General features: G+C 43.0%; 1 protein-coding gene across 2 annotated transcripts; it reads left to right on the forward strand.

Annotated features, from left to right (window-relative positions):
* The first annotated feature begins 221 nt into the window (after window positions 1-221).
* Window positions 222-18,537, forward strand: cxcr3.1 (chemokine (C-X-C motif) receptor 3, tandem duplicate 1). 2 transcript variants are annotated; one of them, XM_071205962.1, is made up of 4 exons: window positions 244-275; window positions 5,004-5,094; window positions 5,987-6,364; window positions 17,020-18,537. In XM_071205962.1, exons 3-4 carry the CDS (start codon window positions 5,996-5,998, stop codon window positions 17,746-17,748), a joined length of 1,098 nt encoding a protein of 365 aa, XP_071062063.1. In that variant the 5' UTR covers window positions 244-275; window positions 5,004-5,094; window positions 5,987-5,995; the 3' UTR covers window positions 17,749-18,537. The 2 variants fall into 2 exon arrangements, with proteins under 2 accessions (XP_033959264.1, XP_071062063.1); XM_034103373.2 differs by lacking the exon at window positions 5,004-5,094 and having other exon boundaries at window positions 222-275.
* The last annotated feature ends 1,281 nt before the right edge of the window (window positions 18,538-19,818 follow it).

Genomic DNA, 19,818 nt, shown 5'->3' on the forward strand with positions numbered 1-19,818 from the left:
TCTGAATCACCATAAAGATCTAAGAATTAGTCCGTTTTAATATACCGTTTTTGTGTGTGTAGATTAGCTGCCCAAAGAGATAAGAAATATTAAAACATAAAACACTGGCATGCTTGAGTTTTCCCTTATTTCATGTTCTTAAATGCATTGGTGGTTAGGGTTGGTGTGTTGTCTGGCCCCTCCCCCTCCACTCACTCTATACACGGTGTTATTGGAAACCCTGTGACAATAGAGATAATTCCTGCTGTGGTGACAATATCAAATATTACAATTTGGTAAGTAACGTTAAAACTTATTTTACAGATTATGCATTCATCACTCTTTAATAGGAAGCTTTTATTGTATTATATATCTTTATTTATTATTTGAGGATTTCAATAATCACATCTGAATCAATGCATCTTGTATGTTTTGTACTGATTTACTTGTTTTATGATGTGTTTATGAGCACATACAAAGACAATAATACCATTTTGTTGAAGGTTAAATGCCAAAGAAAGCCTTATGAAGATACATCTTCTGTTAGATATCAATATTTATACTTGTAAAGTATGGAAATATACAAAATAGTTTTCCTAATTGCATGAATACAAATAGCAAGTGTTGCTTTGCAAATAGATAATCCATGATGTTTTCGTCGTTGCTAATTTAAGTCCTTTTCAGAAGATTTTTGAAAAACACAAATATGTTTTATTGTGGTGACAGAAATGTGTTGATCCAAAGTGACATCTTTACCACAGTTATTAATTACTGATACCTTTACAATAATCTTCAATCTTTTTTACGTCTCTTTGATGTTTGGTCTCACACGACATGTTCAGAGTAAGCGACCACGGAGTGATAGGCTTGTGATGTGGTTGTTTAGTGTGCCGTTAAGAAAACGGTGCGAACGATGTTTAATTTCATGGCTCTGTTGTTTAAGTTATATTGATAAGCATTTGTTTGCGGGTGGAGGGAGGGAGGGGGGAGTGTACTGTGGTACTGTGATATTACAATATAAATGAAATGGCATCGATTACTGTACACTATAATGAAATAAAAAGACTTGTAAAAAAGAAAGGAAAAAAAGAAAACCGTGCCGTTTAGTGAAGGATTACACAATAGGACAATGATGGAGCTACTGTCAAATTTACATTAACAATCACATTGGGATTTACATTTTAGTGCATGAACAAACTTGCTGCACAGCGTGAAACTGAATTGAAAACATGCTTCCTCTTCGACATGACATTTTCTCTCTTCCCCATCTGCCAATTCAAAGTTATCTAAAAAGGGAACTGAGATTATATCGATTGGGACAAAAACATACGTTAAAGCTTTGGATTGTTCCGTCAAGAGATACTAAAATACTTATAACTTATGCGATATGATCTGATTCTGTCTTTTCTGTTCCTCGTTGTGTTGCAAAGAGCATTTATATAACTTGTGAGGCATTTACTTCACTTTGCAAAGATAGATAGATGCAAAGATCGATGCATAGATAAACACCCCCAAACATGCAGCAGAGTCTCATATGAAATGTAAAAACATCACTTACAACATTTAGAAATTGCACACCAGGCTCCTTAGCAGGGGCGGTTCTAGGGGGGGGGGCGGAGGGGGGCAATGCCCCCCTAACACTGACTTTGGACCCCCCCGGTGGCCCCCCTGAAAATGAAAAAAATAAAATTGTTTATGATTAAACGATTTCTTGGCTGACGGAATAGGCGGAACTAACGATATTTGTGATTCTAGTCGGACCCATTAGAGCAGGGGTCTCCAACACGTCGATCGCAAGCTACTGGTAGCTCGCAAGCCCTCAATAGCCCCCACTTTACAAATATGTTTATTTATTTTTAACGCAAGCCGTCATCGCCACGGAGGAGCACACAGCCTCTGTGAGCCATTTTCAGGCGATTTGTAATCTGTTCAAGAAAAACAATGTGTGTTTGTGGATTTCAAGAAGCATATAGAACAAACAATGGATGTATCGTATGACCATTTATCCATGCTGAAAGTAGATTTAGATGTTAGGAGTGAGATAGAGATTATTATCTAATATATGCATCCAATGAAGCATTGCATGAAGTCTGTTGATGATCAGAGGCTGTTGTTGGGGCTGCATAAACGTTTTTTATTTTAGTTTTGTAGGCAGACCATGCAGGCCTCAGAGAGTTAAACTTGGGCCTGCGACCATAGTTTTACTGTATTTTGTTTTGAAAATCCACAGCGGAGGTTTGTGTCGTACTATGCGGTGTGTTTGTATATCTCTCAGTAGCCAACGATCTGTGAGTCTGTTGGACATAAACTCCGTAATACATGTAGTCTATATTTCATAAGAGGTGTAAAACCTGAGAGCATTTTAAATCACATTTGAACTAAATGCTTATATAATCTAGTTGTATTTGTGTGAACGAGGCGATATAGAGAAGGTTAAGCTGTTATTATTAGGCTGTAATTTGTTATATACTGTTGGAGTGGTAAGCAGGCCTATTGTTTTTGGATATTTGTGGAGTCAGGTGGTCCGTGAGTGTTTTTTTATTGGTTAAGTGGTCCTTGGTATGAAAAAGTTTGAGAAACACTGCGCTAGTGGATTGTCAAAGGGGGAGCCTCGTTGCGGGTAAATTATACAGATGGCTAGTCTGCCCCTGAAAAATGTCTATGCACACGTTATTATTAATAGAAATAATTACAAAAAAGGTGGGGTAGGTAAGTTTGAGAAACCGGCTCGAGATCGCCAGAATTTGAAAATACACAACCGGAGAAAATCTGCCACTTCCTTATAGAGAGCCCCTCCTCCAACACGAACGCGCACATGACCAATGAGGGCACGAGATAAGTTTGTGCCCCGATGGGAGGCTGACAGGCAGGTAGGCCTTCCATCGGTTGTACTTTTTACAGCGCCACGGCTTCTACAGATGACATTTTTTTATGGATTTTTTGTCAAAGCACTTCAGATATTCATTGCTATTGGGATGTTAAGAGCATTCCATGGAATATAACAAAAAGTGTATCTCGAAACTTACCTACCCCACCTTTAAAAAAATTAATACTTTTTTTTTATTTTAAATTTTTATTTTGTAATTATCTCACGACCCCCACTTTGGGAACCCCTGTACTAGAGGACAGTGAAAACAAAAAAAAGTTTAAAAGGGGAGTGATTAGTAAAATATGCATAAATAAAAAGAAAGAATGCTAACTAGGTAACATAAAATAAGAATAAACAAGTTGAAATGTTTGTTATTGGTTGTGATCATATTCTAAAGATGTTTGGATTATTGAAAAGTATACAGCTCCCTTTCATCTGACTGTTGAGAGCTGTATCCATAAATTCATTTTGTGCTCAAAGTGCACCAGATTGATGCATTTAACTTCAACATTTAAAACAAATCTTCCCCCTAGAGCAGGGGTCGGCAACAGGCGGACCGCGGTCCGGATCCGGACCCAGACGCCGACCTATACGGACCCGGAGCTATAATCAATACATTAATAGGGACGCTGATTTGGGTGACTTGTGTAATTCGTGGAGAACCGAAGAGTTTTCGTTTTGGGGGTGGGGGGGAGGGAGTCAGTCCGACAGACGGAAAACTTCTCACTTCAAAAAAGAAGAAGAAATCTAGACCGCAAAAATAATTAAACAAGCTAGTACCTGTTTTTCCTGGCCAAGGACAGGTTCATGAACACAACACGAGCGTAACGTGTCTTCACGTGGTATATGTCTCGTCTGAAAGGAGTGCTGAGCACCGGAACGCCGCTCCAGCCCTTAAAATATTGCAGTACCCATAAGGAGCCGTACACATGCCGCAGTGTTTGCGTGGCTGTGTCTTTAGTTGTAAGCACAGTGGCGATCTGTTGTTATTAGCATCTGGTTAGCTAGCTATGCTAACGAATTTAAAGAGCTTTTCTACAACCAGGTGGAAGAGAGCTATCTCCTGAGAGGCTCAAATAACCTCAGCTCAGTGAGGTTAAGGCACACCTTGATATGATCATTATAGTTATTAATGAGACTAAATGAAAAACAGGTATAAAATACTATATGACAGCAACAAAAAAGTTGTTAAAAATAACAAGGATAGAGTTTAAAAGGGGAGTGATTTGTAAAATATCCAAAAAGGAAAATATGCTACAGTTCTGTTTCATGTGGGTGTTGAGAGATGTATCCATAGATCTCTTAATGTTGCTCTCAAAGTGCACCACATTGATGCATTCAACTTCAATATTTAAACATTACACATATCCACAGTATTTAAGTAATGTTAATTGACAATAAATATTGTTGTTTTTGAATTGTACTTTCTTTATTTGATTGGCAGTCAGTTGTTGATTACATGCAGACGTTGATAAAGCTACAGGTCACTTCAATATATATCACACTAATTCATGAAGCAACTTAGACATTTTGATGTTCCGGACCATTGCATGGGGAGATTTTCTCTAACTGGACCTCGTTGAATTTTAGTTGAAGACCCCTGCCCTAGAGGATGTGAGGTCCACCCCCAAATAAAGCAGGTTAAAATAATTTAATTGCATACAATTTATTTGAGTAAACACTGAAAACGGGTCCCACAGACCCAAACAGCACACAAAGGTTAAAGGTAAGCATATAATAATGTGTAATGAAACAAATACCAATACATATATTTCATTGTTTTCTTATGCGACATACTGTCTTTGTCTTTTTCGTCCTGCATTTATTGTGCCCCCCTCAGAAAATAACTGGCCCCCCCAGTCAAATTGGTCTAGAACCGCCACTGCTCCTAAGGGTTGTCATGTCACTTGTTAGACGCTTTTATCCAAAGCGACTTACATATTCAATACTGTGGACAATCCCCACAGGAGCAATTTTGGGGTGAAGTGTCTTGCTCAGGGACACAACAACATGCTGACTGCAGTGGGTTTGAACCTGTGTGTAGTGTCCCGTCAATTATGTTAAGTTTTGTCATGTTTGTGTTCGTCATGTTCATGTTAGTTTAGTTTATGTTCCACTTCCTGTTTTATTTTGTACTCACCTTGTCTCATTCCAGGTCCCTTTACTTCCTGCTCTGGTTCCTTTTCCCGCCATCGTCAGTGCCTGCTCCGCCCCTGATTGTTTCCACCTGTGCCCACTTACCTCATGTATATATTGTCCTGTCTCCCCTTGTTAGTTGTCGGTTTGTCTTGTTCATTGTCCCAAGAAGCCAGATCCAAGCCATCGCTTAAAGAGATTCAGTGTTTTGCCTTTTTTCCTACTTTAGTCAGTTTGTTTTTTCCTCTAAAAGAGTGATTTTGTTTTTGCAAGTAAAGATTATTTTTCTTTATTATTTGTCTCCGGGTTGTGCATTTGAGTCCTCCAAGCTGTTGAGTCAATGTTCCTAACACTCTGACCCCCTGATCCCAACACCAAGGCTCTATCCACTGCGCCACACACCTCCTATTTAAGAGACGGCTCACGTTTTGTTCAATCGGATAATCTTCACATGTCTTCACTACTTTTATATATCATTTTCAAATCATAAATCTAATCGATAGATTTATGATCGATAGATTTATGATCAATAGATTTATGATTTCGAGCTATTTTCCAAAATCCTATGGAGAAATTGCAATGCTTTTTTGTTGAAGGAACCCATGCGCAGCTTACTTCCGGGTTTTAGGACGCGTTACTGTGGCACTCTATTTTGTCCTTCGACTGATTACACACAAACTTAACAAAACCTTTAACAATGGGGTTGAATAAACTAATGTTAGACACTTTAGTGGCCTAAAATTGGATTGCTATGCTATATCAATACCTTTAAAAAGAAAGCACACAACTGACAATAAGCTGTACAAATGTCATTTACAGGACAAGCGCTAGATTTTTGAGAATGTTTAAGAGATGGTCATGTATGCCCTGATAAAAAGATATAGATAGATATAGTTTGAAGCTACTCAGCACCACCAAGTGGCTGAAAGACAACAAGTATCAAATGCTCAGACAAAATGTATGTTTATATTCCTTCCTCCTTCTATTCTTCTTTTTGCACAGAGATTCCAGATGGAGTCGTCCGGATTCAACATGCTTGACGGCATGGACGAGTTGTATGAAAATGACAATTCCTCTGATGAGGATTGTTGTAATGGTGATGTGTGTGACCTGACTGAGGGCATGCACTTTGAGTCGGTGTTCATACCAGTTCTGTACTCTGTGGCCTTCGCTGTGGGAGTCCTGGGGAACGGGGTGCTGCTGGGGGTTCTGGCTCGGAGCAGGAGGAGGTGGAGTGTGATGGACACCTTCATCCTCCACCTGGGGGTGGCCGACATCCTGCTGCTGCTAACGCTGCCGCTGTGGGCCGCACAGTCCGCTCAGGAGGAAGGGTGGACGTTTGGAACTCCGCTCTGCAAGATCACTGGAGCTGTTTTTACGGTAAGACTGCATTAAAGGTCACCTATTATGCAAAATCCACTTTTTCATGTCTCTTCTACATCAACATGTGTCCCCTCTTCTTCATGTCTCCTCTCCATCAACATGTGTCCCCTCTTCTTCATGTCTCTTCTACATCAACATGTGTCCCCTCTTCTTCATGTCTCTTCTACATCAACATGTGTCCCCTCTGTGTAAAGAGATTCTGAAAGTTTCAGGAAAAAAGATTCTCTCTCTTTTTGTCCTGATCCATTTTTATAAAAACCTGTCTGAAAATGAGCTGATCAGATTTTGGCCACTTTATGTCATAACGATTTTTTGGCTTGTGTAACCATTAGCCAATCAGCAACCAAGGCCCCCCCCCCCCCCCCCCCCTTATCACCTGAATCTCCTCCTTGAGCACCATTGTGTTTTTTTTTAACCAAATCTCTCAGAGGGGCGTGAGGAGGGGCTCCTTATTTTCATCTACAGTAACAGACACTTTTGAAACAGGGCTGAAACAGAGGGGATTATGGGTAATGCTGCAATGATCTGTTTGGTATTTCAGCCAATCAGAGACATGTTGTATATCTAAGACCTGTAATAAAGTAATGAAAAACAGTATAATAGGGGACCTTTAAAGGTGCTTATATGAAGGTTTCTGTGCATGTAAATCAGGGGTGTCAAACTCAAGGCCCGTGGATCAAATCCGGCCCGCAAGAGCTTGCAAAGAATAACATACATTTATTATACGGTTACATGCCGCTTTACAAATGCACATTGCCCATAAACATGTCCCACAATGCATTTCCTTTTGTGACATGTGCAATGAAGAGACTTACAATTATTTGCCCTAGACTTCTGCTTTCAGACGAAGTTATTACCCTACCTCAGCGTTTCTCAAAGTGTGGGGCGCGCCCCACTGGTGGGGCGCAGAGATGTGATAGGTGGGTCGCGGAAAAAAAAAAATTATTTATTTATTTATTATTAATTTTTTTTTTACATTTTTTTATTATTTATACACTGGTGGAATATCAAAACAACGGCCCGCCCGGGGTGCAAAACGTATCAATGAAAAGCGACCCTCTACCACACAAAACAACACCTGTAGATAACCCAATTTGTGTTCTTTGAAATTGAAAAGGATATTGCATTGTGTTTGTTACTTTCGTTGCAGTTGTATGTCTTAAGTGTAATTTGGCATGCTTTTATTTTGAAGGCAAGTTTACGCTGTTGACAGTTGTTGTTGCTATGGAAACAAGAAACGTTTCACAGCGGGCGGAACTTGTCATAAAGTCCGCGATAATAAAACCCACCCATTTAGAGGGAAGATATGATTGGTCAATTGTACTGTCATTTGACATTACTCTCATTCAGTTACTATAGCTGGCCCTCTGTGAATTCATAGCTGGACGTCCAATCAGCTCCTAGGCTTGTTTGAGACACATTGCGGCTCGCCTCGAAAGTAGACGAGAGTAGCCGATCGCAGCCGGGGGAGGTGTCAAAAAGCTCGTCTTAAGTCGGACAGCTCGGACTCGGAGTCGGCTTGACTGGCTGGGTTTGCAATGGCGGAAATTGCGTTGGCGTTTTTCGTTGCAGATGAAGTGGATGCAATAGAAATCCCACATGTATTGTATGGAGAATGACATGACTTTATTGTTATTGCACATATTACAGGTACTGAGACAACGAAATACAGTTTAGCTTCTAACCAGGTGCAACAAGCAGTGAAGTGGAAAGTAATGTACACCATCTACAGAATAACATATAGAATGAATTGAATGATGAATAAACAGTGGGGTATGAATACACTAGATATCAGCCTGTGAGCAGTATGAACAGTGTGTATGAATATGCTAAGATATATAAAGTATGAAAACGGTAAGCAGTATAGTATACAATATATAGATATTAATTTCATGATGATAAACATTGTGGAACAATGATGAAAAATGGGAATGGATGTGGCGACGTAAAACTGACACAAAACAACAACAAACTTTTGCCAGCCAATTGGAGAGTTTCATCAGCAGCACGTGGTAAAAACCACCAATGAGCGCTCAGCTCGAGATACCAGCGAGCCGTTTCCCATCAAGCATTTCGCTTCCGCAGCTCGTGGAGAGCAACTGCGCCAACTCGCCTCGCCTCGCTCTCAAGGCTGCGGGCGTCTTTGTCCCGCGAGATTTCAAAGTCTCATGTGGGCGAGCCTCCAGAGCAAGTCGGACAAAATGACTAACCATCATGCAACGCACTAGCAAGACGTTAATCGCAACTGCGCAGGTCTGAGCAGGTCTTGCTTGTCTCAAACAAGCCTCCTGTCTTCACAGACTCGCAGAGAGGAGCTTCTTTCATTTAACCCTTCACATTCAAACAGAAACTGAATAGGCAGATTCAAAGGATTTATTTCTTTGGAAATGTTATTTTAAATACAATTTAATCAAGTTATTTTTGGTAAAACTATTGACAAATATTACTAAAAACATATTTAAAAAAATATATAAAGAAAAATATAATTTGTTTTAATGTTTTTAAATATTATTTTGTAGAATATCTTAGGCCCTCAGAGACAGGCTCGCCACTGGTAAAAATCTCTCATACACACGTGTGAAACGCTCTCACAGACACACACAACAGCGTTGCAGTCGGGAAGAAAAGCAATGTGGAGCGAGAGAGCGAGAGAGCAAGAGAGAGAGCACACCTTTATCTATTTAATAAAGTTGTACAAAATAAAGTAAGAAATCATTCCAATGTGTACTATAGGACAGTAACAAGTTTAAAAGGGGAGTGATTAGTCAAATATGCATAAATAAAAAGAAAGAATGCTAACTAGGTAACATAAGATAAGAATAAACAAGTTTAAATGATTTGTTGTGATCATATTCTAAAGATGTTTGGATTATTGAAAAGTATACAGCTCCCTTTCATCTGAGTGTTGAGAGCTGTATCCATAAATTCATGTTGGGCTCAAAGTAGGGCTGCTCGATTATGGCAAAAATCATAATCTCGATTATTTGGGTCAATAATTGATATCACGATTATTAAAAACGATTAACCATTTACTTTGAAAAACATCAATTTATTGAAGAAAATAATTTGAAAAGTATGTTTTTAACAGTTGATTACCCTGAACTTTAAGTATAATTCAACTGAAAAACCTATTTAAAAAATAAATAAAATCGTTTTATTTCGATTATGTTGTTTTCATAATCGTTGCAAGCCAAAATCGTAATTGCGATTAAAATACGATTTAATTGAGCAGCCCTAGCTCAAAGTGCACCAGATTGATGCATTCAACTTCAACATTTAAAAAAAATCTTCCTGGGGGTGCATGCCCCCGGACCCTCGAGGATGTGACGTCCACCACCAAATAAAGCAGGTTAAAATAATTAAATTGCATACATTTTATTTTAGTAAACACTGAAAACGGGTCCCACAGACCCAAACAGCACTCAAAGGTTAAAGGTAGCATATAATAATGTTCAAATGTGCTAAATATATACACTGCAAAAAAACAAAAAGAGGAGTAAAAGTAGCTCACGACTTGTTTTATTTTTTAAAGTAACCCTCATCCTAAAAAAAGTTGGAGACCCCTGTTATAGAACGATACATTTGACAATTTTAAGCTTGGCCTACCATTTTATTGGAGCGGCGAGGAACAGGTGGGGCTTGAAAAGGCCCACCTGTTCAAAGTGGGGAATGACAGAAAAAGTTTGAGAACCACTGCCCTACCTGATAATAATCCAATGCAGAGGCAACAATGTAATATAATACATTATTTTATATATACATTTATATGTGTATATTTATATAGTCTTAAAGCTACAACTGACCCTTTGAGTGCAACTATAATGCTAATGTGGCCTGCGATGAAATTGAGTTTGACACCCCTGAATGGTCCGCAAAGGCACAAATCCAAAAGAGTTTCTCTCCAACACTCCCCCCCCCCCCCCCTGCCTGAAACACTTCCATTGGACTCCTTTGTTTACTTCTGTGACATTAATGACATCACTATGTAACACTCGCATTTCTATTGGCCAGCGCTCCAACACATTGTACCTGATAGGCTAAGGGGCGGGACATCTCTAGGGGTTGACCAATCACAACAGAGCCGGCCGTGCTTTCAGACAGAGTTTGAAAAGCGGTGCTGCAGCACAGGCAGTATGAGAAAGATAAAGAGCTTTTTGAACATTAAAACATGGAGACATGTCGCAGATGAAGCACAAAATACAAATATGAGCTTGAAAATTAGCATCTTTACTCTTCAAAGGAATAGCTGATATATCAATTAGTCAACCCCGTGTTGCCTTGAATTCTTGAAGAGCACTTTTTTTCACATGCCTCCATGAGGGAGCTACATTTAAGAACAGCAAAACAATACCAACATCTGTTTAAAAACATGCACAACTCCTGCAGTAAAGTACAGGACTTCTGCCTTATCAGACTCAAGGTTGTGCAGGCGTGATGCATTTAAATGTGTTAGGGAAGTAGTGAGCATACAACTATTCTAATGAGACTTGGATTACACTGTACGAGTAGTTTGAGAGTTTCTAAACAGAATAGTTCTGCTAAGCAGCCCCTGTTTACAATTATTTTCTCAGTTTATGGATTCTTAAACGAGTGGTGAGAAATTGATACACAAATGGTCATAGTGTGCGTGGAGTACTCCTTTGAAGTTCATGATAGTAATTACATTAATGCACACAATGTACAACCATATCTGTTTTCCTTTCTTTTTTATTACTGCCGATTTTTATTCCATATTTTATTCCTTTTTAATCCATTCCATTTCTATGTAAATACTGTTATACTTTACTATATATATTTTTTAATATTTCTCTATCTGTGTTTTTAAACGTTTGTTTTACTTTTATGTATGCACCACGACCAGTGGTGTAGTGGGGATTTTTTTACTGGGGGGACGCTATTTTAATGAGGTCATCCCAAACAATGCCACAAAAGTGCGCACGCGCGCAGTGCACTCACAAAACGGGCAGACAGGTCCACAGAAACTACCGGTATGCTTACGGCCCGTCTACACGACAGGCATCGAAAAATGCTTTCAACGCTTCGCCCATTCACTTGAATGGGGTGACGTAGAAGATTTTGAATCTTCGCCGAACTACATTGTGGGGAGCGGAGCATGACTTTGCAAGCATCGTGAGCATCAAAAGTTGAGCAATGTTCAACTTTTGATGCTCTCGATGCTTTCGAAGCTGGCATCAGCCAATCAAATCCCGTTTATGCAAATCCCGCCAGTACAAGCGCTAGCCAATCAAACCGCGTGCAAGCTGGGAGAGCCAGACCGCAGTTCATTTCCTCATATTCCAAACGAGAAATTACGGTAGCAAATCACCCGGTTCTTTACGACCAGAACTATTAACGGGATACAAACCGGAGGAACCAGGCATGGAGGGAGGTGGCAGAGACAGGGTGAAACTGGTAGCCTAGGTTTTCGCCTGTTTGGGGAGTTTATATCCAGTTTACTTCGTTTTAACATTGCTATTGCTTTGTATGTCGTTGGTCGCGTTGCTCGCAAAAAATCGCCAAGCTTCAGACACGCCCAGCTTCAAGATTTTTTGATGCCTGTAGTGTAGACGGGCCGTAAGTCCTACTTTAGTTTTACTGTACTACAAAAAGAAGACGGCGCTGCGTTCAACACACAGACTCAAAACCATGGACACACTGGCACATAAGTTACTTAAACAATTCATAGGCCTAAATGGCATAATCTACAGTATTGCAACTAAGCAGACAGCGCTGCTTCTCTCTATCTCCACTATCAAAATCTATTTAAAACTCATAACAAACAAACAAAATTCCCAAAGTTGTCCTGAAATTAACTTATTAAATAAACGAAACGAAAAATATAGCCTAATTATGCAAACAACATTGAATCTGGACTTGAAATTATTCTGATTAGGCCTAGCCTACATTGCAAATAAGCAGACAGCGCTGCCGCGCTGCCACATACACACACACACACACACTGTGTTTTGAAGACTGATAAATCCGAAATGGATGAACAAACTTTACAGCCCAGTTTCCCAGCTTTGCAGTATCCACGGGTATGCCTCTTGTTTCCTCCGCCACATCTCCTCCGTCCATACCTCTGGGAAAGGTGACCTCGAGCTAGCCAGGGGAACGTTGCTAGCGCATCTAACGTTAACGTCCACACAGCGGCGTGCGTTGACGCTTGGCGGTGGGCGTGTCTGAAGCTTGGGGATTTTTTTGCGACCAATCACATGAATCTCCCGCCCCCGGCATACAAACCAATAGCAATGTTAAAACGAAGTAAACTGGATATAAAATCCCCAAACAGGCGAAAACCTACCAGTTTCATCCACTGTCTCTGCCACCTCCCTCCATGCCTGGCTCCTCCGGTTTGAATCCCGGTAGAGGAACAGAGACTGATCATACAGCACCGGGTTATTCACTACCGCTATAATGAATTTTCCCTCCATTTTTTTGAATATGAGGAAATGACCTGCGTAGTCTCTCCCAGCATACACGCGGTTTGATTGGCTAGCGCTTGTACTGGCAGATTTGCATAAATGGGATTTCATTGGCTGACGCCTCCGTCGAGGCGTCAAAAGTTGAACATTGCTCAACTTGTGAAGCCCGCAACACCAGCAACGCTCCACGTCGCTTCCCAAAATGCAGTTCGGCTAAAAGTGACGTCACCCCATTCAAAGTGAATGGGCAGAAGCGTTGGAAGCTTCAACGCACGCCGCTGTGTGGACGGGCCGTAAGTGCTATCGTTATCCACGTCTTTAGGCGGCTCTTCTGATGATGAAATACTAGTAGCAGCTTCACTTGTAGCTTCGGTGCTGCTAGCCTCTTTCTTCTTGTGAATTATATTCTTTTTAGAAAAGAAGTCAAGCAAAAAATGTTTGCCTGCCATTATAGAGCTTTTTCGTTAGCGTTCTTGAAGGAAAGAGCTGCCGCAAAATCGGCGGGCGGCGGGCGGGCGGGCGGCGAGCTGGCCGTGGGTGTGTCACTGACACACCCCCACTCGCTACGGGGTCACGAGCATGATGACGAATCATACTTTTTTAAGAAAATCGTTTTTATTTTTTATTATAATTAGGCCTACTGTGAAATGTATTATGTTGTTGTCATTATTGCCGAAGACCGACAAAGGCATTGGAGTCCTGCGGGAGTCACGAGGGTGGCAAAGAGGAGGCAAATCCTACTCTAATTTGAGCTAAGTATCACTGGTGTCTTATTCTTATTTTTATTTTATTTCGTTTTCTAGCCCCTCATGCTATAATCATGTGTATTTTCTCCATTCCTGTTCATGTGTCTTCTCGCAATTATCACTGGCCCCGTGTATCTCCTAATCGATATAACCGGCCCGCTCTCGTCTATCCCACGTGCTCCTCTGAGATCCAGCACCTAGTTTCAGGCGGCCTGTGGAACTGCCAGTCAGCTGTTCCTAAGGCTGACTTCATCTCTGGCTACGCCTCCCTGCAGTCTCTGGATTTCCTTGCTCTCACTGAGACCTGGATTACTCCATCCAACACATCCACCCCAGCAGCTCTCTCCACAGCATATTCCTTCTCCCATACACCCAGATCCACTGGTAGAGGAGGTGGCACTGGTCTCCTGCTCTCTCCCAAATGGAGCTTTTCCCTCTTCAAGCTACCTAACTTCACTCCTTCCACCTTTGAATTCCATGCCGTCACAGTGACCCATCCTATACAACTGACCATTGTTGTTCTCTACCGTCCACCAGGAGCCTTGGGGGACTTCTTGGATGAATTAGATCATCTCCTCTCACACATCCCTGAAACTGGCCCTCCCGCTGTACTTCTCGGAGACTTCAACCTCCAGATGGGGAAGATAGATGAACTAACATCTCTGTTAACCGCCTTTGCTTTCTCACTATCTCCGTCTCCACCGACTCATAAAGCTGGCAATGTCCTTGATCTCATATTCTCAAGGAACTGCTCTACTTCTAACCTCTCTGTAAACCCGCTCCACACCTCCGATCACTTCTTCATTTCATTCTCTCTACCCCTTTCCAAACATAACAAACTAATCTCTTCGCATCCTGCACTTGTCCGCCGTAACCTCCGTTCCCTCTCCCCCTCTACCTTTGCCTCCTCGGTGCTCTCAGCCCTCCCTTCCTCTGACTCGTTCCAACTCCTGCCTCCAACTCTGCTGCAGAAACTCTCCTCTCTACTCTCTCATCCTCTCTGGACTCTCTCTGTCCTCTCACATCTCGGCAGGCTCGTCAGTCCCCTCCTGCTCCCTGGCTAAATGACGCACTGCGTGCTAATAGAACCGTCCTTAGGGCAGCAGAGCGGAAATGGTGGAAATCCAAACACCGTGACGACCTCCTAACCTATCAGGCTCTCCTCTCCTCTTTCTCTGCTTCGATCTCTCAGGCAAAAAGCACTTTCTTTCAAGATAAGATCCAATCTTCCTATTCCAATCCTAAAAACTATTTTCCATCTTCTCCACCCTCTTGGACCCTCCCAAAGCCCCTTCCCCCTCCTCCCTTCTGTCAAGCGACTTTGTTAACCACTTTGAAAAAAGGTTTACGACATTCGCTCTTCTTTTTCTGACTCACCCCTACTCACCGCCGGATCACCTGAGCCACCTTCAACCGGCACACTAACCTCCTTTTCCCCTCTCTCTCCAAGTGAGGATCTTACCCTCATTACCTCTACCCGCCCTACCACCTGTCCTCTGGACCCTATCCCTTCAAACCTCCTTCAGACTATCGCTCCTGATATTCTACCGTTTCTCACCCATTTCATCAACACTTCTCTAACTTCTGGTCACTTTCCAAACAGTCTCAAGGAGGCAAGAGTAAACCCTCTCCTAAAGAAACCCACTCTCGACCCGTCTGATGTTATAAACTACAGGCCTGTCTCTCTCCTCCCGTTCCTGTCTAAAACACTTGAACGCGCTGTCTTTAAACAACTCTCCTGTTATCTCCATTAGAACAACCTTCTGGATCCGCACCAGTCTGGTTTCAAGGCAGGTCACTCCACCGAAACTGCTCTCATTGCTGTCACTGAGGAACTGCACACTGCTAAAGCAGCCTCCCTCTCCTCTGTCCTCATCCTGTTGGACCTGTCTGCTGCATTCGACACGGTGAACCATCAGATCCTCCTTCGCACTCTCCAAGAACTTGGAGTTTCAGGCTCTGCACTTTCCCTCCTCACCTCATACCTCAAAGACCGCACCTACAGGGTTACTTGGAGAGGGTCGGAGTCCGACCCTTGTCAATTAACTACAGGGGTCCCTCAGGGCTCTGTTCTTGGTCCTCTCCTCTTCTCCCTGTACACAAACTCCGTCGGATCTGTCATTAGCCCGCATGGTTTTTCATACCACTGCTACGCTGACGACACCCAATTAATTCTGTCCTTTCCCCGCTCAGAGACCCAGGTCGTCGCACGCATCTCTGCTTGTTTAGCTGACATCTCTCAGTGGATGTCTGCTCATCATCTCAAGCTCAACCTTGACAAAACTGAAGTGCTTTTCCTTCCGGGAAAAGATTGTCCCTCTCTTGACCTAACTATCAACATCGGCCCCTCTGTTGTTTCCCCGACTCAGACTGCAAGGAATCTGGGTGTTATCCTAGATAACAACCTGTCGTTTACTGCAAACATCGCTGCTACAACCCGCTGCTGCAGATACACGCTTTTCAACATCAGGAAGATACGCCCACAGCTAACCCAGAAATCGACGCAGGTTCTGGTCCAGGCTCTCGTCACCTCACGCCTAGACTACTGCAACTCCCTCCTGGCTGGTCTACCTGCATGTGCCATCCGACCTCTGCAGCTCATCCAGAATGCAGCGGCTCGTCTGGTCTTCAACCTTTTCAAAATTTTCCCACGCCGCTCCTCCGCTCCCTCCACTGGCTTCCGGTAACTGCGAGAATCCACTTCAAGACACTGGTACTTGCGTACCATGCTGCGAATGGATCTGGCCCTTCCTACATCCAGGACATGGTTAAACTGTACACCCCAGCACGTGCTCTACGCTCTGCATCAGCCAAACGGCTCGCTGCACCCTCGCTGCGAGGGGGACCCAAGTTCCCATCAGCAAAAACACGTGGGTTTGCTATCCTGGCTCCAAGATGGTGGAATGAGCTCCCCATTGGCATCAGGACGGCAGAAAGCTTACACACCTTCCGGCGCAGACTGAAAACTCATCTCTTTCGACTCCACTTCGAGCGATAGAATGACTAACAAAGAACTGCTAACAGAGCACTTATATACTAATAAAGGACTGGCTTATCTAAAGCCAGTTGAGTAGCACTTGAAACGATTGGCTCTTTGAAACCTGATGTTCTTATATGATTCTGTTTTCTTCAAGGTTGTGTCTTCCTGGTCGAATGTACTTATTGTAAGTCGCTTTGGATAAAAGCGTCAGCTAAATGCAATGTAATGTAATGTAATGTAATTATTACAACAAATACACACTTGCAACTGATAAGACTGGCAATGATTTTATATTTATTAGACTATTGAAAAAAAGATCATGCTCCAAATAAGTGGGGGTACGGCGTACCCCCGCGTCCAACGCCCACTACACCACTGACCACGACATCAAGTCAAATTCCTCGTACGTGTCAACCAACCTGTTAATAAACCTGTTTCTGATTCTGCTAAAGTGGCTGCAAAAAGGTTTCTTACTCGTCTGTGATTTATTTTTACCCCCAGATCAACTTCTACTGTGGGATCTTCCTGCTGGCGTGCATCAGTCTGGACCGCTACCTGTTCATCGTCCACGCGACCCAGATGTACTCCCGCAGGAACCCCCGGGTGGTTCACATCAGCTGCCTGGCGGTGTGGATCTTCTCGCTGCTGCTCTCCCTCCCTGACTGGGTCTTTTACCATGCTGTTAAGGATGTCAGGAGAGGCAACAGAACAGAGTGTGTTCCAGAGTACTTCCGGTTCGACCCCGATGGAGTCTTTAATTGGGAACTGGCCTTCCGCGTGCTGTCCCACACGGCGGGCTTCCTGTTGCCCTCCGTCGTCCTCATCTTCTGTTATTCCTGCATCCTGCACCGGCTGCGCTGCGGCTCCCAGGGCCTTCAGAAGCAGAAAGCTTTCAGGATCATCGTGGCCGTGGTGGTGGTATTCTTCATCTGCTGGACGCCGTACCACATCACTCTCATGGTGGACACACTTCATTCGGACAACAGCTGTGGAGTCAGAGGATTTCTGCAAAAAGCCATGGTGATCACCTCCTCCCTGGGCTACCTCCACTGCAGCCTCAATCCCATCCTGTACGCCTTCGTGGGAGTGAAGTTCAGGCGTCAGCTCGTGGACATCCTGAGGTATATGGGCTGCCAGCTGAAGATGAGCGCCATACTGCAGTCTGTTACCAGCAGGAGAAGCTCTGTGTGGTCGGAGTCTGCAGACACCTCCAACTCCATCGCTGTCTGAGAGGGATCCACACGCATTTGAACATTTCAACAGGTTATGTCCAGGCCACCGTATAGCTAACTGGCGGCCTTTGCTGCAGAGGAGAGGGGTTTAAATCTGACCCAAGGAACATTAACATCTCATAAATGTTTTGTTTTGTTTTGTTTTAGTTGATAGTTTCAGAGAGCTGTTAATTCAACTTTATCTTTAATTATTGAGTTTGCAGTTACTGCTGTTTTGTTGTTCTGGGAAACTAGAATAAATGCACAGCTGCTGCACTGCCAAAGCATTATCCAAACCACCCATCTATGTTTGAATTCATTTTTGTCATTTCAATCAGATTAGACACAAGTGATCCCCTCTTTCTCCCCCTTCAGTTAAGGCACTGGTGGCCCAAAGAATTACCGTAAAACAAAAAAACGAAACGTATAAACCTGATTAAGCTTATTAAAACTGACACAAAGACAGAGATCTGAGCAGCTGAGTGAACATGTGTTTCTGTAAATGTCCTGTGTTTGAAACCTTTCTCTCATGTTCCTGACGTTCTCAGCGCATTAATAGCTCAACATAACACTGGGACAAAAATATGTTTGTCTGAGCTGAACCTGAGGTCATACAGCTGTACTGTGAGCAGCAGATTTATTTTAGTTGTAATGGAAAGATAGCATTTCCCTTTTCTGACAGCAAGGAGTATCGTAGTGCAGCTTTTCTACTGTTTTACACAGAAACCTTTAAATTACATATTGTTTAGACTTTTTTACTGCATGTGTCATTATGTAAATACATTGTTCAAATAAAGATTAAAATATTTTGAATCTTACAAGTGTTTTCAATTTACAGGTATTTGTTACAGACAGAAGTCTTATTTTTTTTTTTTACTTTTTTCTCCTTTTTTTATAAACAACCAAACAGACACAAGTAGGATGACAACAGTGCGATTTGAATAAAACAAAACAAAAAAGGACTGAGACAGGACAAATAAAACAACAACGAAATCAAAAACTAAAGTGTCTGAGTCTAAGTCCATTATTAATAACGTAATGAAAAAGTAGAAATCAAACAATGTGTATAAATGGAACAAAAAGACCAAAATTGTGATTTGGGTATTTGGTAATTAACAATGGCGCCCTATACAGAGACTTATAGGCAGAGGTTATAAAATTAGTCAATCATGTACTGTATAAATCCCAATTAACTCAAACGGGAGATAAGGAAGAGGTATTGTTGCATCATGAAACGGGGGGTTACGTATTGTAGTGTGTTCTACTGGGGTCCCTGAACTGCGGGGGGCCTGAGGAAGAGCCAGCGGTAGCATACGGCTAAACTGGACTCTCTCTTCCTAGTCTAGACGGCTGAAGCACTGGGTGACCGAAGATATCGACCCAAAGAGCCCCTCCGTGGAAACGGGGGCTCCAAGGAGATCCTCCCGGTCCTTCTTGGATAGGGCAGTGAGTCCTAGCCAGACGTGACGAGACGCCACTGTGGCCAAGGACATCACCCGCCCTGCTGCGGTGGCCACTCCATGGATCAGATTATTCATCTGACCAATGCAGCGGTCTGGATAATTGCTCCCGCCCTGCTGCGGGAGGGCGGGGGCATCTGCTTTAGGGGTAATCAGGGAGACGCCCAACACGCCGAGGTTATTTGCCGAGCCTGAATATTTTGTCCAGATATTCCAAGGTGTCTCGGTCCCGGGGCAGCGGGGGCAGAGGTCTCTTACACTCCGCCCAACCAGCTGCCCGCGGAAGCAGATGGGCTGCCAGGCTCTCGTCTAGGGGAGGCACACCAGGACACGCCGTGTCCGAGTGGCCCTGCACCCTGATGATGCCCGCCATGGCGGCTACTGGGGCCTTCGTTTTTAATGGCTGCTGCCATGTCGCCTCCACACACTGCCAGATGTCTGACAACGGGGGCGAGACGAAGGCCGGCTGCGCCGGATGCACCGGGCCGTAAAACCCCTGTCCCAGGCAGTAGCATGGCATGGGAAAAAAATTAGGGGAAGCCAATAATACGTCCTTTCTTTTGGGTCGGGGGTGTGGTGGTCACCCGGTATCATTTTACACACATTTACTCAACAGTAAGAAGACTGAG

The sequence above is a fragment of the Pseudochaenichthys georgianus genome, chromosome 16 (genome assembly GCF_902827115.2).
Source record: "Pseudochaenichthys georgianus chromosome 16, fPseGeo1.2, whole genome shotgun sequence".
NCBI lineage: Eukaryota > Metazoa > Chordata > Actinopteri > Perciformes > Channichthyidae > Pseudochaenichthys > Pseudochaenichthys georgianus.

Coding starts and splice junctions, on each gene's coding strand:
- cxcr3.1 (XM_034103373.2), top strand. CDS start 5,996: ATGGAGTCGTCCGGATTCAACATGCTTGACGGCATGGACGAGTTGTAT. Junction 6,365..17,019: donor TCACTGGAGCTGTTTTTACG/GTAAGACTGCAT, acceptor TTTTACCCCCAG/ATCAACTTCTACTGTGGGAT.